Genomic DNA, 18,863 nt, shown 5'->3' with positions numbered 1-18,863 from the left:
AATGCATCCCCAATGACAGTTGGTGCCTCTCCCCTGTATGCAGCTGCTGGACCTGCAAAGCCAGGAGAGAGAGGCTCTTTGTGAGAGTTTGCAACATTTCAGAGATAACATGCAGTATACCAAGGGGATGTGCACTGCCCAGTCTCAGATCGAGAGCCGTGCCCACACTGGTACTCAGGGACTATGGTAAGTTGGAGGGGCAGCCCCTGACCCAGGTGGTTACTAGCCAAGCCCTCCGTCCCCACTCCCTCCATGGGGGCAGGCAGCCTGCTTGGGTGTTTGCTACAGGCAACCTGCCTTCCTGATCCCCTACCCACGGCTGCTCTGAGCCAACTCCCCCACTTCTCCTCCTGCAGGCCAGGCAGTTTGCTCCCATGGCACCAGGCCCATGCCAGCCAGGGTTGGGGAGTGAGGGGCTCCATCTGGCTGGGAAACTGAACTGGTGATGCCCCTGCCCTCCCCACAGTGGGCCCCTCTGAAGAGGCGGCCCAAGGGAAGGTCCCCCTGCATGTAGTCTGCACCCCACATGCGTCCCTGCTAAGAGTTCCCCAGGTGCACTGCGATGAGCTTCTTGAGCACACCAAGGGGAGCACGACACACTATGCCTTGCTGATGATGATTGTCACGGTGCCCCAGGTACATCTGAGAACCTGGCGCAGGGCTCTGAGCTTCAACAGCATCCCAAGCAAGCCTATGCTTCTGCGCCACATGAGCCACCACCTGGAGAAGTATCTGTGCCTCAGCTACGAGTGCCTGACCCCTGCAGCCAAGAAGGAAATCACCGCTGCCATCAACAAGTTTCTCCGATTGTGACAGGCCCCTGGCTGCTCAGTGAAGTTCTGCACTGCCTCCCACCTCCCTGTGTGTTGTGGAGGGAAACTCCAGGGGAGCAGAGGGAGCTCAGCCAGGCAGGACGGGAAGTGGGGAAGGGACAGAGGAGGGCCTCTCTTCCCCCATGCAGGCCCCCTAGCTCCAGGTATGCAGCCCAGGGCCGAGCAGGAGAGTGGGTGGCAAGTGCCCGCAGCTCCACCTTCCCCCCTAGTCCTCGTCTTTATATGGGGCTTACCAGATGGGTGTGGCAGGCATCCCTGGTGGCCTGAGTGTGTCCCTGCAGGTGGCGATGAGATGCAGCTGCTGGAGGTGTCCTGGGATGCAGAGGCACAGCACCTGGCTAACCGGGCAGTGGCCCCTTCCAGGGAGGAGCTGGAGCTGGTCATGGTTGGTGCCATCCCCAGCCTGTCCTCAGTGGGGCTGCACACCCACAGTTGGTTTGGCAGTCACTGGCCCGAGCTCCGGGCACTCCTAGACAAGGCCAGGAGCAGGGAGTGCACCGGAACCTATGCCTGGTGCCCCAAGGGCTCTTCCCTGTAGACAGATCATCACTGCTGGGCCCTCATGGGGGCTCCAGGAGGCTGCCCATGCTGAAGTAAACCACACTGCTGCATCCAGGATCCCAGGGAGCCAGGATTTGGTCCAGCTGCCACATAAAACAGCCAAGTCCTGCAGGCAGCCCCAGACCAGCAGCTGGGGTCCATGACATGGACCCACTCTGCCATTAGGGCCTTTATGCAGCACTGCTGTGCTAACCACTGATGCCTATGCTCCCATATGTGGCCCTCCAGAGCCTCATATATGTGGGCATTGGAGCACCCACCCCAGGCAAACTGGCTCTGCACCTCAGCATTGCCCTACAATGCAATCTGGTCAGCAGTCTCTCCCTGTGACCAGTTGGGGCCCTGTCACAGTGTGGCATCAGTGAGAATGTCATCATGGGTCCTTTGACAGACATCAGGGTCTCCACCAGAGACTCTGATACAGCACAGGGACATGGTGCGTGGGAGGCAACCAAGTGGTGGGGCTGGTCCCAGGGGCCACTGCTGAGTTCTGTGGGCCTGCTGTGGCTGCCACAGGTCCACCGCTGCGAGACACAATGCCCAATGGTAAGTATTAGGGGGAAGAGGCCCCAGGGTCAGGCCAGAGGTTTAAAGGCCAGACTGGGACAGGCAAAAAGCGATCCCAGGACTGCAGCTGGAGAAGCAAATTGCTCCTGATCAGTGTCTACACATTCAGTACTGCATAGTACCTATGCATTTACAGGTAGTAAACTAACCATGCAATAGACCGGGGGTACGCATAACCCTGGGGGTACGTGGGATGGCCTCAGGAGGTACTCAGTAGCGGGCGCCACCACCACTTCTGCCACCCAACCACACCTGCCAGCACGCCCCCTGCCCTGTGCTCGACTGGCTGAAGGGGGACTCCTGCCATCTCAACCAGCTGCCAGAAGTACACTAACCTAAGAAAGTTGAAAACCCCTGCAGTAGATTAATTTACTGCACAGTAACTGCCTGCACTTGTAGACAGTGACACTTTACTGTGCAGTAAATTAGTTTATTGTGCAGTAAAATGCCTCATGTAGCCACGGCCAGCGAGAAGGAAATGAGAAAAAAAGATCTGACTACAAACTGAAGGTGTGTGGAGAGGGAGGGTGAAGAACAACAAAAGGTTGGAATTAACAGTAGGAGATGCAGATGTTCTAGACTGCTTCAAGATGAGGGTACATGAGAAAAGAGGGATATTAGAGTATAAGGAACTAGAGGAAATGAAAGAGTTTGAAGCCAAGAATGCAGGAGAGATTTATTTTAAAATGTGCTCTAGGTATTCTAGAGGGAAGTGGCCTTTGATGAGCAAATGCACCTCATACTATGAAATCAGTTAGATTTTACAGCAAGTCTGCTAAAAAGCAAATATTATTTGTAAACTAAAACTTCTGATTTTTAAAAAATATTGTATATAAAATGAGGCTAATGAAGAGGGAAAACATTACACTAATATTAACCTGATTGTTTCAACTCAAATAGATTTGTTTATATAAATTGACTTCCTATGTACTATCCTAGCAATTAAGCAGACCATTTTTCCCCAACAGACCCAGTTGCCCTTCATCCAGGTATAATTAAAATTAACTATCTTAATTAAATTAGTTTCCTCTGGTTGCTAAGTCACCAACTGTGCAAATGAAATTCAATAGGTGTAACCCTATTCCCTAAAGAAACATTTCCTGTGGCTTTGGTAAAAAAACAAAAATTCTAGTCTGTTTTTAAAATGAATGGTTCAGCAATATTGTAAAGAAATAGCAGCTAAAAAAAAAAAAGAGACTTAAAACTGGTGTGCGTTAAAACAAATAAATTCTTGCTGTCTAGACATTTTGTTTAGTTATTACTGTCTTTGTTCTTAGCTCAGTAGAAGAAGTTGGTCTGACGAGCTGATAACTAGATTTCATTCTCTCCTCTTTATTTAGCTTTCTGCTCTATTTTTTAGACCCTTGTTACTTTTGGTTCCAGGTATTTCCTTATCCCCCACCCCCAGCTCATTCTCTCAGGTCAACAGTGAACTTTAATTGAATGTTTTAAAGAGAAAGTCAATTTAGACTTACTTTTATAAGTAGTATATAAAGATACTAATAAAAGAGCAGAGTGATATCTCAGGATTTTTGGTTAAGTTGTCTGGTTTTTTTTGTTTGTTTTAATTATGAAGCATTTACAACATATTCTAATTAGCTTCCAGACTACTTCCTTTTGTCTGGGTATCTTTCTGCCCAGCAAGAAAGAAAAGAAAACAATTTTCAAAATTGTCCATAAATATTTGCAAACTACAGGCAAACTAAGCTACAGATGTAGCACCTGAAGCTACATTTAATTTTTTAGTTAACTGTGAAATCTAGCCATAGTTCCATCTCCCCACATTTTAGTCTGTCCCTCTACTTTAGTCTGACTAGTCCCAGTTCTATGCCTAACTTTACTACGAACTATTTTTTTCCAAAAGCTATACAAATACTCAGCAAGTTCTTGCAAAGTGCTAAAGTCCTTATAATATTCTAAAGTTCAGAACTTTTTCCTCCAGGGGTAGTATTAAAAGAAACAGTAAAATTAAAAAAGTCATGAGTTACTTCATTATGATGAAACATAAATTATGTTAAATATCTGAAAGTCATTAGTATTATATGACAACTTAATACACAAATTTATAGTAAATGAAAATAAAATCATTGTTAACCCTGTAAGCAGTACTTTGTATACCAACAGGCAGAGAAAACAATCCTTGAAGTGTTACCTCTTTGCAATCTTTTACAATGGGTTGAACCATAGTCAGATCCTGATGACTGCCACCAATTGCACTGCTAGTGCTTTTGTTTCTTGCATGTCCTTTTTTAAAGGGAGCTTTTCCACTAGACTGAAGCTCTTTAGTTGGTGACGTTGGTGAAGTGGACAGTACTAGTGTTTTCAAAGCTGCTACTTCAGCTTGAAGAACATCAATCTTGAAAATGAAAAAAAACATTAAGTCACTTGTAAGCAAGACAATTTATGGCATGGATATATTAACTGACAATTTTGCCAGATAGTTAATTTTCAGAGATGGATAATTTATCTCGATTTGTATAAACAGCAGGGATGTGTTCACCTTCATCAATAACAATGCTGTTCTGCTCTGTCCATCAATAGCTATTTAACATTATGACAGAAAAATCTAATTCCATAATGAGAAGATATAAAGAGACAATACCATCAGGATACTGAAGGATAACTCAGTAAGTATTAGCAAAACTGTACACAAAACAACAACTATTTCTAGGTTTTTAATCTAGGAACAGCTTGGTTTTAAAACGCTATATAAAACACACAAAAATTAAATCTGAAAAATACCCTCACCTTTCCCTGTGCTTCTTTTAATTGTTTTTCTGCAGTGGCTTGCTTGACATTAGCCTCTCTCACCATTTTGTGCGCTTCCTATAAAATAAATGTTTACATGGTATAAAATTTTCATATGCAATTTAAGTACACATTCCAGTAAAAAAAAATCTTCAAAGTAAATGACGCAATATCCATGTCCTTATGAAGATTGTGTACGAATAGTAAGATGTGTGATCTCTGCTGGAGTTAATATAAAAGCAGTTAAATAATCAAAAGACCTAGAAACCTATTAACATTGACAGTGGGAGGGGGAAATTAAAAAAACGACTAGATTAGTGGCCTAGCAAACTATTATTTTCAGTCCCAATTGCAAAGATCTAGCCCCAGCCAGCACCATACATGGCAAGAATTCCAAACTCCAATCAAGCTGTGGTAGTTGCCAATTGAAGGACATTGTTCCTCTGAGAAAAAACACTCAACCAACAGCCAGAGGAGCAACATGGGTGCATTTTCAGAACTAGCCCTGGGAAGCTATTGATTTGTTCATGAAAACGGCTAGTTGAATTAAATCTAAATCCTTAGAAGCTTAAAAAAAAAAAAGTAGGCAAACAATTTTTTACAAAAAGATAACGTTAGGGATTAACACATAATTTGAAAAAACTCAAACTAAAGAGATACTAGGAATAATCCAAGAAAGTAAGCAAAATTTAGCATAATAGTAAGAGAGAAGCAAATAGAAAAAAATCCTTTTGCTCAGTACCTTCCAATTTTAATCTGTATATTTACATCCTGACTGAGCAATTTACTGAACATGGGCAAACTCTTGGGTCTGCCTGGTACCAACTGCAGTTAATGAAAGCATCAGACCTTAAACTATACATATTCTTTGGGACAGGGATCCATCTTATATCTGTAAAGTGCCTAGCACATATTTGGACGCTATATAAATAAAAGAAAAATGAAGAGATTACTGCATTGAAGAGCTTTGGCTCCCACAGGCTTACAAGATAGCTCTATAATATGGAGTTATAAAATAACCTTAAATCACAACAGGTACATGCAGGAATGAGAACATGCACATTTATACAATGTGTACAGATACAGTTAACACTGATCATGCAGTTTTAAAGTTGTAATGCATATCTCAAAATGCAAAAGGGTGTCATCACTTTATTATACTTTCAGTGTTTGGGGTGTAACACGTTCTGTACAAAGTCCTTGATTCTCCACTGGGATATGCTAGCACAACCCCCCAGGCCCATTTGCAGTCCCACCAAAAATCAATGATATTGTGCATAGGTAAAAGGGTTCAAAACTTTTAGATCTCAATGCAGAATTAGGGCAGCCCAAAGCTGTCAATTACAGCTCAAGGCTGTCAATTGTCAGAGAGATAATGAAATCAAATCACAAATGTAAAGCTTAAGTGGCATATTCATAATTTCTGGAGTTTCTGAAAGCTACATTTGTTAAAGGATAGTTTTTAATAGTATCGCATGCATAACACAGCATACGTTTCCACAGTGCTTTGAAATAGCATTAGCTGAACACTGAAGTATGTTCATTTTTTATGTAAAGTTGTTGTCTGTTTTCTCATTTTTCTTTCCTCTGCTCCCCTGCAACCATTACTCTTTTATCTTACTATGTACCTTTCTAGTCTTCCATTCTTCCTCCTACAGTCAGATGCTTCAGAACATAATTTTTAAAAGCAGTACTGCCCATTCTAGTGAGATGCACAGATAACCTGTGCTGCCATTCACAGAGAACTCTATTTTTGTTGTCTTTAAACCTTCAGGCTCTGAGGGCACTCCACTCCCAAAAGCTTAAAATAAAATATTCAAAAAAAGCACACACAGTTATGGGGTTTTCTTGATTAATCTGCTTGTAATTTAATGTGGATACTAGAAACCAATATTTATTGTGGTAAGTTCAAAAAACATTTCTATATAATAACATTTTGAAGATTGTGTCTGTCAAATTCAGTTTCTAGGTTTGCCATGCATGAGAGCAGTGACAATTAGCCCTAGATTCGGCTTCATCATAAAGCTATACTTATACCTACCTAGGGTTTTCTGAGGGGGAGATTGAAGTCATGATCTTTATAGTTAAGAAAAAGGCAGTGATACCAACATAACTTGTACAACCAACTTCCATGTTGATGGGTGACTTGCATGGATGTAGATAGCAGTCATGTGTTTATTAGACTTCTTATAAAATTCTGTGCCAGTTGGCCCAAAACCTAAAAGCTGCCAGCATGAAACGTTATGCTGTACTTGAACCATTGATAAGGAGCAGTCATATTTCCCATATTCCTCATTATGGCAGTCTCAAATTTACTACCTTTCTATAAAACCGTGTTGTCAGACAAATAAACTGACTCAAATAGAAGATGGTTATGCAGACAAGCAAGACTATACATTTTAAGCTTTCTGGTCTATTTTTCTTCCTCATTTTGGCTCTAGACAGGTTGACAAGCATAACAAGGTCTCTCATATAAAGTTGCTTGTACTTAAGTCTCCACCTCAACAGACCCCATTCTTAAGAACAAAAATGAATCCCTTTACAAACTTTATGCAAAAAATTCAGAATATAACATACTGATTCTACATAACAAAGCTGGCCCAGTCTCCTTTAATTATATCACAGCGAAGACTCAAACAAACCTCAAACAGACTAGCTGTAAGTTCTTCCAATTCCTGTCCAAGTTGATCTCGCACTTTAGAAAGCCTTTCACATTCTTCATCTTTTAACTTCAGCTCCTATGGAAAATTGAAAGTTATTTATTCTGACTTAATGTAATAATTTGTGGCCTTTGAAAGCTAGTACCAGAGGGAAATCAGAAAAACAGATAACCTTTGCTATATAAAACCTTTCAAAACATTAATCTTAACACTAAAAGCAATATTAGTGTTGTACATGTACAGCTAGTTCTTTCTGCTATATGAAAACTTGACACACTAAGCTAAAGTGCAATCAAACTAAAAATCTCTTTCCAAAATTCTCTGAAATACAAAGAGCTTCTTTCTTGAAATATAGAAGTCTAAATTAATTGAAACACAACATGAAAGCCAAAAGGAGAAAATAAAATGATGTTAAATACTGCAATTTTAAGAACTATTCCATTACTACTTGATGTGTTCGTTCCTTAATACGCACCTTTAAGTAGACACATTTAAAGAAATGTTTTCCCTCTACATCTTAAATAAAAACATTTCCATGAAGACCACTCCCAGGTTTCGTAGTGTTAATATATTAAGTAGGAAGTTTTACTTCCTAAACAGCAAAGCCCTAATTTCAAAATGATATTTCTGCTCCCTCTGTAAGCAATGATATGTAGTGAATCAAATCAGTGAAAACAGGGGTATCAAATATAGGACCTAAGGAACCATTTCATATAGCCCACCAGGAATCTAGCAGGCTCCTGAACTTGAGGGGCATGACCTGCCACACAATTCAGGGTCCTTCGACCCTCCCTGATGGACACAGCCATCAGCAGCAGGCCCCTATCCCCACACTGCCACCCAACACTGGCCCTAAGACAGCTGCTCCTGGCCCTGTGGATCTGGAGGATTTCCCCACCCCTCCAGAATGGCTTGGGGACCAGGGTGAGTTTCACTCCCCTAAGTTAAAACGTTCTATAGTTGTGGTACCAACATTCACTGGCCCATGGCTAAGTAATGTTCTACAGGAGATGTGCTTCATCTCTCTTTCAACCTGAAGAAATGTGTCTACGGAAAGCAAGATTTCTTGTAGCTTTGAATAACATTAGAGGGCCTTGCAAGGAACATTACCTATGAACCACAGGTTGAGAACCACAGGTCTGCAATACCACAGAAATGTGGTTAGGGAGGCAAAAATCTCATTTACATTAAGCAATGACAGGTTAGAAGAAAACAATACACCCCAGTGAGACCCTTTAATGTTCTTCTCATCCTAGTTCTTCTTCAGACTAGCTCTTACCTACCAAACACAAACTGAACTACTAATGAATTAATTAACCAACTAATTTGATGCTCCTGGCACTCAGCCCTGTCAAGCTAACACATTGTCCTGGCTCAAAACCACCCACATTCTATTAACTCCTTCCAATTCAAGCCTCACCAGCTAAGAAGCAACCCTTCAACCAAGAAGCACCCAGGACAACACACAAACACCAACAAACTTTCCCTATGCCTGAAGAAGGGCTTTTGTGCCTGAAAGCTTGCAAAGAACAATTTTTCCAACTATTTAGTTGGTCTAATAAAAGATACCACATCTACCCAAAGAACTTTGTCTGCCTAAACCCTTCACCAATGTATCTACCTCCAAAGGTTGAAGCCCCTCAAGAGCTCTCACCTCCCCACCACCTTGGTTTTAACCTCTTTTATCAATGTACTAGGCTCAGAACTCTTTTCTCCTTATGTTCATGGCAATGCTAGGCTCAGAGATCTCCCTAGTCCTACATGCAAAAAAGAAGAAGGGAAAAGGCAGCAGAAAGCAAGTACACACAAAACCTGAAACAGGTCTGATAATCATATTCCCTAACCACAAGCAGCAGGAGGAAGAGGATACACAAGTCTGTACGCTATATAACAAAGTTTTCTGTAGTAGCCTTATTTCCTGAAATCATCAGATGCAACAACAAAAGCCTCCCAATAGTAGCAACTAGCACGGCATTATGAAGTAGTCTGGAACGGGCTCCCAAGGGAGGTGGTGCTCTCCCCTACCCTGGGGGTCTTCAAGAGGAGGTTAGATGAGTATCTAGCTGGGGTCATCTAGACCCAGCACTCTTTCCTGCTTATGCAGGGGGTCGGACTCGATGATCTATTGAGGTCCCTTCCGACCCTAACATCTATGAATCTATAAGTACATCATGCTGCAGCTTATATCAGTGTTTCTCAACCCTTTTAGACTCAAGGCACACTCAGCTCTTATTTTTCACTCATTTTTTTTATTATGAAAAAATACAACTTTTTTATTGCCAAGAATTGAAAAGATAATAAGATAAAGATAACAGGTCAGAAAGCCTTTTTTGTTTTTGGTTTTTGCTTGTTTGTTGTTTTTGTAAATCCTACAGATTCTTATTTGAAATCACTAGGTTGATGTTGTGAATCATGTCTGTACACCTAACATTGTGAACCATCTCACAGTACCCCTGAAATGATCTCAAGGTACCCCAATTAAGAAGCACTAGTTTAAATCCATCAACTACTAAATACAGACAACTGCTTATAATCAGGCAGGAAAACCATGAAAAAACAGCACCACTGAATACACAGAAATAAGCTTTTATCTAGCTATTTAAAATGAAGCTTTTGGATCCGTAACTGTTTCTAGGTTACGATAACCTTTGGTATCCTTCTGGTGAACTCCAACATATTAAGTTTTGCCTTGAAGATCACAAAAACCATTCAACTGGTACAGAATGCAACTGCACACTCCTCCAGGAAGAGGAGGAAACTCACTACAAGACAAAGACAATGGCCCACATATCTGCCAAAAGATAATTAGAATAGGTTGGTACATATCTGCCAAAAGATAATCAGAATAGGTTGGTTCCTATCCACATAATTCAGCTGGTGCAATTCAAGTGTTCCTAACCTGGAGCAGTCCTATGAGAAACTACACCCTGCCCAGTGGGATCATGTTGAGATTAACTTTTGGTCCCCAATACTAAAATGAAACTTGCAACAATGTTTTGTTTGATGAGGGATCCCACTGTTAACTACTGAAGACATCCAACAAACCTAAGAACACAGCTCTAGGAAACCATTACTTTTTTCTTTAGTTCGGAGTTTAAATTTTTATTTTGAATTTGGCTTGGTACTGGATGTTTTGCTTTCCATCTGATGCCTTTTAACTCTTTTGAAATATGGCTCTGGTTTTTAATGGCTGTACCCTGAATGCGTAAGATATTTCAAAGTGCACTCCTTCCATCTTACTGTCTACTGTCCCACACATAAGAAGCTACCTCTCCCAAAGAGAAAGTTCAAGAAACATAGAATGGATTACAAGGAGGGAGATGGATGCAAACCTAGGACAGAGAAGAAAAGCAGAGACAGAAGAGGACAGGAAAAATCATTGAAACAGGGAAATAATCAAGTAAGAGAAAGGAATTAAAACAGAAAAAAAAACCAACCCCAAAACAAAGGGAAGATAACACTGAATGTCAGCAAGGTTAAAATTGGATTCATAGTTATTCTGTGAATAACTGAATGTCTCAAGCAAAATATGGTAGTTTAGAAGGGGAAGTCTTTGATCAAATACAGGGACGGGCAATTATTTCAGGCAAAGGGCCACTTACCAAGTTTTGGCAAGCTGTCAAGGGCTGCATGGGTAGCCCCACGCCTTGATAGGTGCCCTGCCCCCTGGTTGCCATCTTGTGACTAGAAGTCCCACCCCCTAACCCCTGACCTTTGCCACCAGAAGTCCCTCCACTTGCCCCCAGAAGTACTCAGGGGTTTTGCCATCTCAGAAGCAGAAAAATAGCACATTATCTTCTAAAAAGTGAACAATTACAACATTCATTAATTGATTTAAAAGAACATTTTTGTTCTGGTTTACACGCGTTTGTGTAGTGTATGTAGAGGTGATACTATAACAGCTTAAAATGAAGTCTTACTCTTGTATATCGTGGGGAGGTGGGAGGCATTGGGGGGGAATAGGTCTGTGGATGTGTGGGGGGTCTGTGTAGGGGGAAGGGTTGCTGGGGTGTGTGGGTCTGCATGTATGGCAGTATAAGGGGGGCTGTGGGTGCATGTGTATGGTGGGGGTATGTGTGTGGGATTCACCCTATGAGCACAGACACACACAGACACCTTGGGGTACTGGCGCAGCCCGTGCTCCCCGGTCTGGCAATGTAGCCAGGTGGTGCTAGAACAGTGCAGGGTCAGGAAGGCAAGGAAATAGCTGGGGTGAGGTGAGGGATGGGCTGCTTGGTCCTGCTGGCTCCCCCTGGGTCTTACTGCCCCTGGCTCCTGTCATCTTTGACAGGCAGCCAGAAGCAGATAAATATTTTCTAAATTTTTTAGGGGCCCCGCAGGCTAGACAGAACGGCCTGGCAGACCGGACCTGGCCTGTGGGCTGTATCTTGCCTGCCCCTGATCTAATAGTTGTTGATGTTCAATAGTTTGGGTTTCAGTGCCTTTAGCAAAGTAAAGGAGACACCTGCTTAAGGTACCACACCCTTGGGTTAGAGTTACCACTGCCTACATCTGAAGCTGTTACTAAATATTTCTCAGCTATGCTCACAGCTGTGAGTACTGAGGGAAAAAAAAGACATCTGGGCACAGACTGCAGCAAACTGTTCATTTTCGTGCTGTGACACTTCATATCTGATGGCTTAAAAATATTAAGCTGGGTGGAGAAAATCAGCTATTTTAAACCCATATCCCACCCATTTTTTTAACCTGAATGGGGTGGGGGACGGCAAGAAATCAAAACATACTCTCCTTGTGCAGATAAAAGCAATATCACTACTGTTCATTACCTCACTTGATCCTCTTGAACAGAGTTAAGAATTTGGACATGAAGAAAGAATCAGAAGGAAGAAGAGGGCTGCAAGTGAAGGCTTCAAAGAAGTCCATATACTCAGGCCTACAGATCAAACACTGAAATCTAGTTCAGTAATGTAAGCAAGTAAAACCTGGAAGTGGAGAATGAGAAAAAGCAACTGACAGATCACTTAAAAAGGTAAAATGTTGGTCATCTGCAAGGTTCTTTAGCATTCTGCAGTATTTCAAGGATTTTTAGCTACAAAAAAGGTGTATATACACTGACTAGAGCACATAAAAACAGCTTGGCCTCATTTGTCAGGAGCCATCCTGACAAATGAGATAGTTTTAGAAATCAGTTTAACTACAATGAGAGGCAAGGATTTTTTGGGAGTGATATGTTTTATTCATTTATTGTCAGGTCTGATAAAGACCTGACAAAGAATGTCTTGCATTCAAAACCTTGTCTAACTTATCTTAACCATGAATTTGGTCCACTAAAAGATATCACTCAAAAATAATCCTGGTCTCTAACATAATTCCTGGACCATCACGGTTACATCACTTCAACACTACCTTTAGCTAAAATTGCATTTCAAAGAAGCCTAGAGCAACAGGGGTCACCCATTACAAGTTTCATAGACACAAGTTAAAACCTTGCTCTAGACTCATGCCAAAGGCTTCCTCCTGTCAAACCTGCTAGGTCATTCAGGCCAGTCAGTCCAACTCAGCCAGATACAATGCTAAACATATTTTTTGTGCATCACTGGCTAAAGAAACCAATTGCTTTCTCCATACTAGCTCAGTGGGCTGATCAACTTGGAGGTCCACTAACAGAAGGACAAAAATGCTTCTTATTCCAAGATTTAACAGAATTTCAAGTGCTGGTAAAAGCAACCTAAAGACCAGTTACATGCTCGTGTCTGGTTTGTGTGCAACTTTAGAACTGCTTCAGAGTTACTGCCTATCATGGTGATATACTGACAACTGTGGTCAGCAGACATTTGATCTGGCATCCCTCATGACTGAAGAAGTAAGATGCTGGCAGGACATTCTCATAAAGTGTCTCACTTTCATCTGAAACTATTCCAATCTAATAACCTTTCAGGTACTCTACAAAGAGTGGGGAACCTCAGAAGCATGCTCTTTGGTGGTACAGTCCAAGTCACATATAGTCAGCTCATCTGCCAAACAGAAAATTGCCGCAACACAGTATATGGTTAATCCTTTCAGCACATCTCATCTGCTGTCTGCATGGTGCTATTAAACTGACTAGATGTGTCAACTTACAGCCTGTCATTAGACTAAGGGGTTCAGAGTAGCAAGTTTTAATGAGGCATGAACAACTAAACATAAATTAGCAAGCACACTTTATTTGGCTTAAGCCAGCATTTCCCAAACCTTGTGGGTCTCCACTTTACCACAGGAAAGCTAGGCCTTCTCACACCCTCCTGTATGTCAGCTGCCACTTTCCTCACTGTTGATTCTCTTGTGCTCCTCCTACTTCAGTCACTGGTTCCCTCACACCCTCCCCCCATTTCAAACACTGCTGACATGTACTTTGCCGCCAACTCCTGCCACTACCAATGGCTAGTGAGAGTTTGTGGTAGTGGTAACTGAATTAGGGTGGGTACCAATGACTGCCATCATTATTCTCACACACCCTGACTAGACACTCCCCTCGGTTTGGAAAATATTGGCTTAAGCCATGAGCGGGCAAAATACAGCCCGCAGGCCACATCCAGCCCACCAAGCCATTTTATCTGGCCTGCGGGGCCCCTAAAAAAATTAGGAAATTAATATTTATCTGCTCCTGGCTGCCTGTCAAAGTTGACAGGAGCCAGGGGCAGTAGGACCCAGGGGGAGCCAGCAGGAGCCAGCAATAAAGCCATCCCCGCCCTGTCCCGTCCCCCCCCAGGCTTTCACTGCTTCCCTGTGCACCTGCTCCAGCACCATGTGGCATGGGCTGTATCACCAGACTGCAGGACTGTGCCAATATGCCAGGGCCAGGAGCAAGAGGGTGGGTTTGTGTGTGTGCATGAAATGGGGGAGGGAGAGAGACAGAGCATGTCCATGCGTGCTTTGGGTGGCACAAGGGGGGGAGGGGTGCAGTGAGGCAGGCACATAGTGTGGGTGTGTGTGCAGTGAGGGGAGAGAAAGAGTGTTCATTGGGCAAGTCCCACAAGCACACCCCACCATACACACAGATCCCCACACCCACACCTCCTCTCAGACCCTAGCCACCATCCCCCCCTGCACAGCCCCCCACAAACCCCATACCCACCCACATCACATATCCACACACCCACATGCTCCCTCACCCCACCCCCCCACACATGCATACCCACTCACACACAATATACAAGCCCAAGACTTCATTTTAAACTATCATGCAATAACCTCTATGTACACTATACAAGCACATGTAAAATAGGACAAAATATATTTTTTTTAATCAAATTAATGAATGTTGTAGGTGTTTGATTTTTAGAATTTGGTATTTTTCTGGTTCTGAGATGGCAAAAACCCTTACTGAAAACAGTACCCCCAGGGGCAAGGGGAGGGACTTTTGGTAGCAAATGTCAGGGGCTAGAGGGAGGGACTTCTGGCTCCAAGATGGCGACCAGGGGGTGGGGCTACCCATGCAGCCCTTGACAGCTTGCCAGAACTCGGTAAACAGCCCTCTGCTTGATATAATTGCCTGCTCCTGACTTAAGCTATGCCTCTAATAAGGAAATCTCTGGAATATGGCAAAGGATTAGTGCCATCTGCCTGATTTAAATGGCTGTGTGTTACCTGAGGGTGTCTTAAATGGCCAATCCTGTATTTGGGTATGACAAGGCTATCCTGGAGTGCTTCTTATTCATTCTTGGCTGATACAAGTCAATCAGAGGTGTCAGAGATATGGCACACAGATCTGCCTGTGGGTCTCAGCCTGGCGCCATGCTGCAAGCACCAGTACCAGCCCCTCACGCTGCATGTAGTACGCAAGACCAGAGTTGGGGTATATGCACTGAACAGAGCTTGGATGCACTGCATCCAGGGCTGGAGCTGATGCACACATCTAGCCCACACTGCCCGCACCAACCCAGCCCTACCTACAGCATCCAGTGTGAGGCTAGTCTGTAGGCCTGGATGAGTTGGATACCTCTGAAGTAAACTGTTATTGCAGTTTGATAATTTACGCATAGTGAATGCATCTGTATACCAGTACTGGAACTGCTCAGAGACTTCTCCAAGTTTAATTATACTGAGTTCTTTCAGAGCTACTTTAATCTCAACTCTCACTATATAAATACTCAGAGCAACTGCCAGGGGAGTTTTAATTTGCTCAGAAACCACAGAATGAGGGCCAGTGTCCAGCACAAGGGACAGTTCAAAAACAGAAGAAAATCATTTTCAGGTTCAAGGACTGAGTACTTGGCTATAGCAGGGATCAAGCCATGATGAAGCCACTGCTTTGGTGACATTTGGTGATGTGGGGCAGGCCTCTGCCTACACTGCACTGCAGCTGGGAAGGTGAGCAGAGGGGGAACTCTCCCTGTACTACAGACAAGGAGGGGTCTCCCTGCATCACATTGCAGCCAAGCACCAGGGAGAAGCTGCAGAGGTGGCTAGGTCCTTGCACCCAACCACTCCTGACCCAAGCTAAGTCCATCTAACCTGCTGCCCAAAAACAGCGTTGACTCCTGAACTAAAGCATTTACCTTTTACTTCTGGGGCAGGATCTCTTCAAAAGCACTGGAGGTTCTAAAGCAGCAGCCGGATGACCCGAACATCAAAAAGGATAAATAAATTGGAACTTCAAGTAATACGTATACTCTGCCCTGCTGTCTTTTTCATGTGGCACTTGTGAACAGTGCTGTAGTAAGGAAACTTCTAACTTCTAGGCAGAAGGATTTCAGTAGTGAGTCCAGATTTTTTTAAACAAAAGCAAGAGACAAGCTGGTTTTCTTTGCAATCGGTCTAGATGGCACTTCTTACATCTCTTCATTTAATGCTATACCTATGATATCCAATAGTGATACACCTTGAAGTACAAAAGACTTGCTTTCCACTGCTCTGCTTTAATGTGAAGTCTGTCTTTCCCTGTATTGCCGCTCCTCAGGTATTCCAAATGAGCTTCCAAACAATGCGTGAGAGGTCAGGTACTTAAAACAGAAGAGCCTGAGTCTTGCAGGGAACTATTCAACAAGCTGAGGAATGCTGTACACATCAAGACATAATTGCTTTTCATCTGGATATTATAAATGTTGCTGACCTACTTACTTTAGAAAGCAAGATATCTTCTAAACTAACTAAATCAGAGAGGCATAGAATAAATTCTCATAAGCAGCAGCTTACTTCATCAAATGCTTTCTTTATACACTAATCACAGTTGACCCAATCCAAACAGTCAGACACAAATTAAGAGATAACACATGCAAGAAGTACTGAATTATAAGAGTGAGACCATGCTACACTGATCCCTGGGACATGCAGTTCCAAGTTGACAAAAGATTCAACTAAATGTCTCAACAGTAATTTACTCCATCTCACTGTGCATACACAAAGCTATGTCTTGAAATTCCTCAGAAAAAAAACCTCTCACCAGCACAGAAAGAGGTAGTCTGTTAAAGTAACTTCACATCGAGATCATCAGTGTTTATGTCTATGTTGGCTGCCAATAAATTTTCAAGTGATATTAAAGGTAAGCTTAGCACGAATGAAACCATAAAAGATTTGGTACCTGGTTACTTGATTTTGCTCATTTCCTCATTCAATATTGAGCCAATTACAATTAGTAAAGGCTTCCGAGCAGTTGCTCTTCTGGTTACAGGTTGGGAATACCTAACTTTTGGAACATGTTCCCTTTGGTTTACTTCAGCCAGGATTTGCTAATAATCAAGGTTGCTGTTTTTTAAACCAGATTTTGGGGAAGAGTGGAGTTGGGCTTATATATTTGGGTTTACATATTTCTTATTGAACTTGCTAGTGAATGCTCATCTGTCATAGAAGGATGGATCCTTTAAAAAAAAAAAGTTGTCTTTCAATTAAAAAAAATGCCTTCAAACAAAAGTAAAAGCTAGCAGCACTGAATAAGTATCTATGTAAAATGTAAATTCAATTCATTCAACTGTAAAATGTTACTACAACACAATAACACTATGCATCTTGAAAAATGAACAAATTCAGAACAATCCTGCAAGACAGTTGAATAGTGAGGGCAAACAGTTTTCAACTATCATCTGATTATTTGGCACGCTTAATTTTGTGCATCCATAAACACTAATTTACATACATTCATGCGCTGTTCCATCATTTTTCTGAGAGGTTTGTACAGTAGTGTAATCAGCAGGGATCCAGGTTTTCTGTTTCCCCACAGAAAAATGGAGAAAACCACGGATCCCGTTTTTAAATCAGAGAAAACGAGGATTTCTCTTTTTAGCTGAGAAATCTGCGGATTCTCCACTTTTGCAAAGAGCTCTTGCAGGCTGGCACAGCTCCAGCATGCAAGAGCCGATTTGCAAAAAGGGTGGGAAACTCCCAGCCCTGGCCAGAAGGGGAGGGAGAGGGGGGAGGGCAGGGCCTGAGCCTCTGAGGCAGCCAAGGCCCGGCTCAGGCTCACGCTCACCTTTCACCCCGGAGCACAGAGGTAAGTGGGGCTTGGGGCAGGGCTGGGGAAGATGGTTGGGGGCTGAGGGAGTGGCAGGTCCTGCCGACCCCAGGTGGCACACTGCAGGTGGGAGCAGGGCCAGGGGCTGAGGGCAGGGGTGCCCCTCTACAGGGGGCTTTGCAGGCAAACCACGTGGGGTGCAGCATGGTGGTGCCCGCCATGTGCAGGCTGCACACATGCTGTCCAGCCGCCTTCCCAGGGAGGGAGAGGGGCAGGGGCAGGCTGTCATGCAGCTAGAGCGCAGCTCCGTGGCCGGCTCTGCAGCCACGGCAAGGGACAGGGGTGCAGCAGGGGGCTTGGGCTCACACGTGGCGCTGCCACTTACCTGGAAGCCCATGACAGCCACTATGTACAAAACCTCCCGCTGCCACCGCGGACCTGTGCGGCTAGCCACCAGGCAGCCTAGTGGTAGCCGGATGGACAGCAGCCATCCCCACCACCACCCCGCACCAAGCCGCCAGAGGTTTTGTACGCAGCAGCTGTCACTGCCATCACAGGCCTCCAGGTAAGCGGCAGTGCCACACACGAGCGCAAGCCACCCCTCCTCCCCCAATCCCTCGCCATGGCTGCAGAGCCAGCCACAGAGCTGTGCTTGGGCCACATGCCAACTTTCCTCTCCTGGGCAGGGGGCCAGGCAGCACGTGTGCAGCCCACACATGGCGCGCACCACCACAGTGCGCCCCACATCGCTTGCCCACAAAGTACCCCGCAGAGGGGCACCCCTGCCCTTGCTCCCAGCTGCGGTGTGGCACCCAGGGCCGGCAGCACCCCCCACTCCCTCAGCCTCCCCCCCCCCCCCCCCCCCGTCTTCCCCAGCCCTACCCCACAGCCCCCAAGCCGCAGTTACCTCTAGGATCCAGGGGTGAAGGGCATGGCTCCGCGGTGGCAGTGCTTGCCTGCAAAGCCCCCAACTCTGCATGCAGCCGCCACCACCCCGCACCGCCGCAGAGCCGTGCAGCTGGTTGCAGGGCATGCCACTGCATGCAAGCCCCGTTTCACCTCCCAAACGGACAGCATGTATGTGGCCCACACACGGTGGTTGCCACT

The 18,863-nt window shown here is 44.2% G+C and overlaps 1 protein-coding gene across 2 annotated transcripts in view; it reads right to left on the bottom strand.

The window, feature by feature from the left end:
• RAB3IP (RAB3A interacting protein) overlaps positions 1-18,863 on the bottom strand; it is a 66,782-nt gene that overhangs the window by 28,494 nt on the left and 19,425 nt on the right. Inside the window, exons 4-6 of one of the 2 annotated variants that reach the window (XM_006258671.4) lie at positions 7,352-7,447; positions 4,710-4,787; positions 4,114-4,317 (exon numbers count right to left, since the gene is read on the bottom strand). In XM_006258671.4, coding sequence (XP_006258733.1) covers positions 4,114-4,317; positions 4,710-4,787; positions 7,352-7,447 — 378 coding nt within the window. The remainder of the gene's footprint in view (positions 1-4,113; positions 4,318-4,709; positions 4,788-7,351; positions 7,448-18,863) is intronic. The other variant, XM_019493556.2, reaches the window with a different exon arrangement.

This window comes from Alligator mississippiensis, chromosome 4 (assembly GCF_030867095.1).
Source record: "Alligator mississippiensis isolate rAllMis1 chromosome 4, rAllMis1, whole genome shotgun sequence".
Taxonomy (NCBI): domain Eukaryota; kingdom Metazoa; phylum Chordata; order Crocodylia; family Alligatoridae; genus Alligator; species Alligator mississippiensis.
The sequence above is the reverse complement of the archived record's forward strand: the minus strand, read 5'-3'. Positions and strand labels throughout refer to the sequence as shown.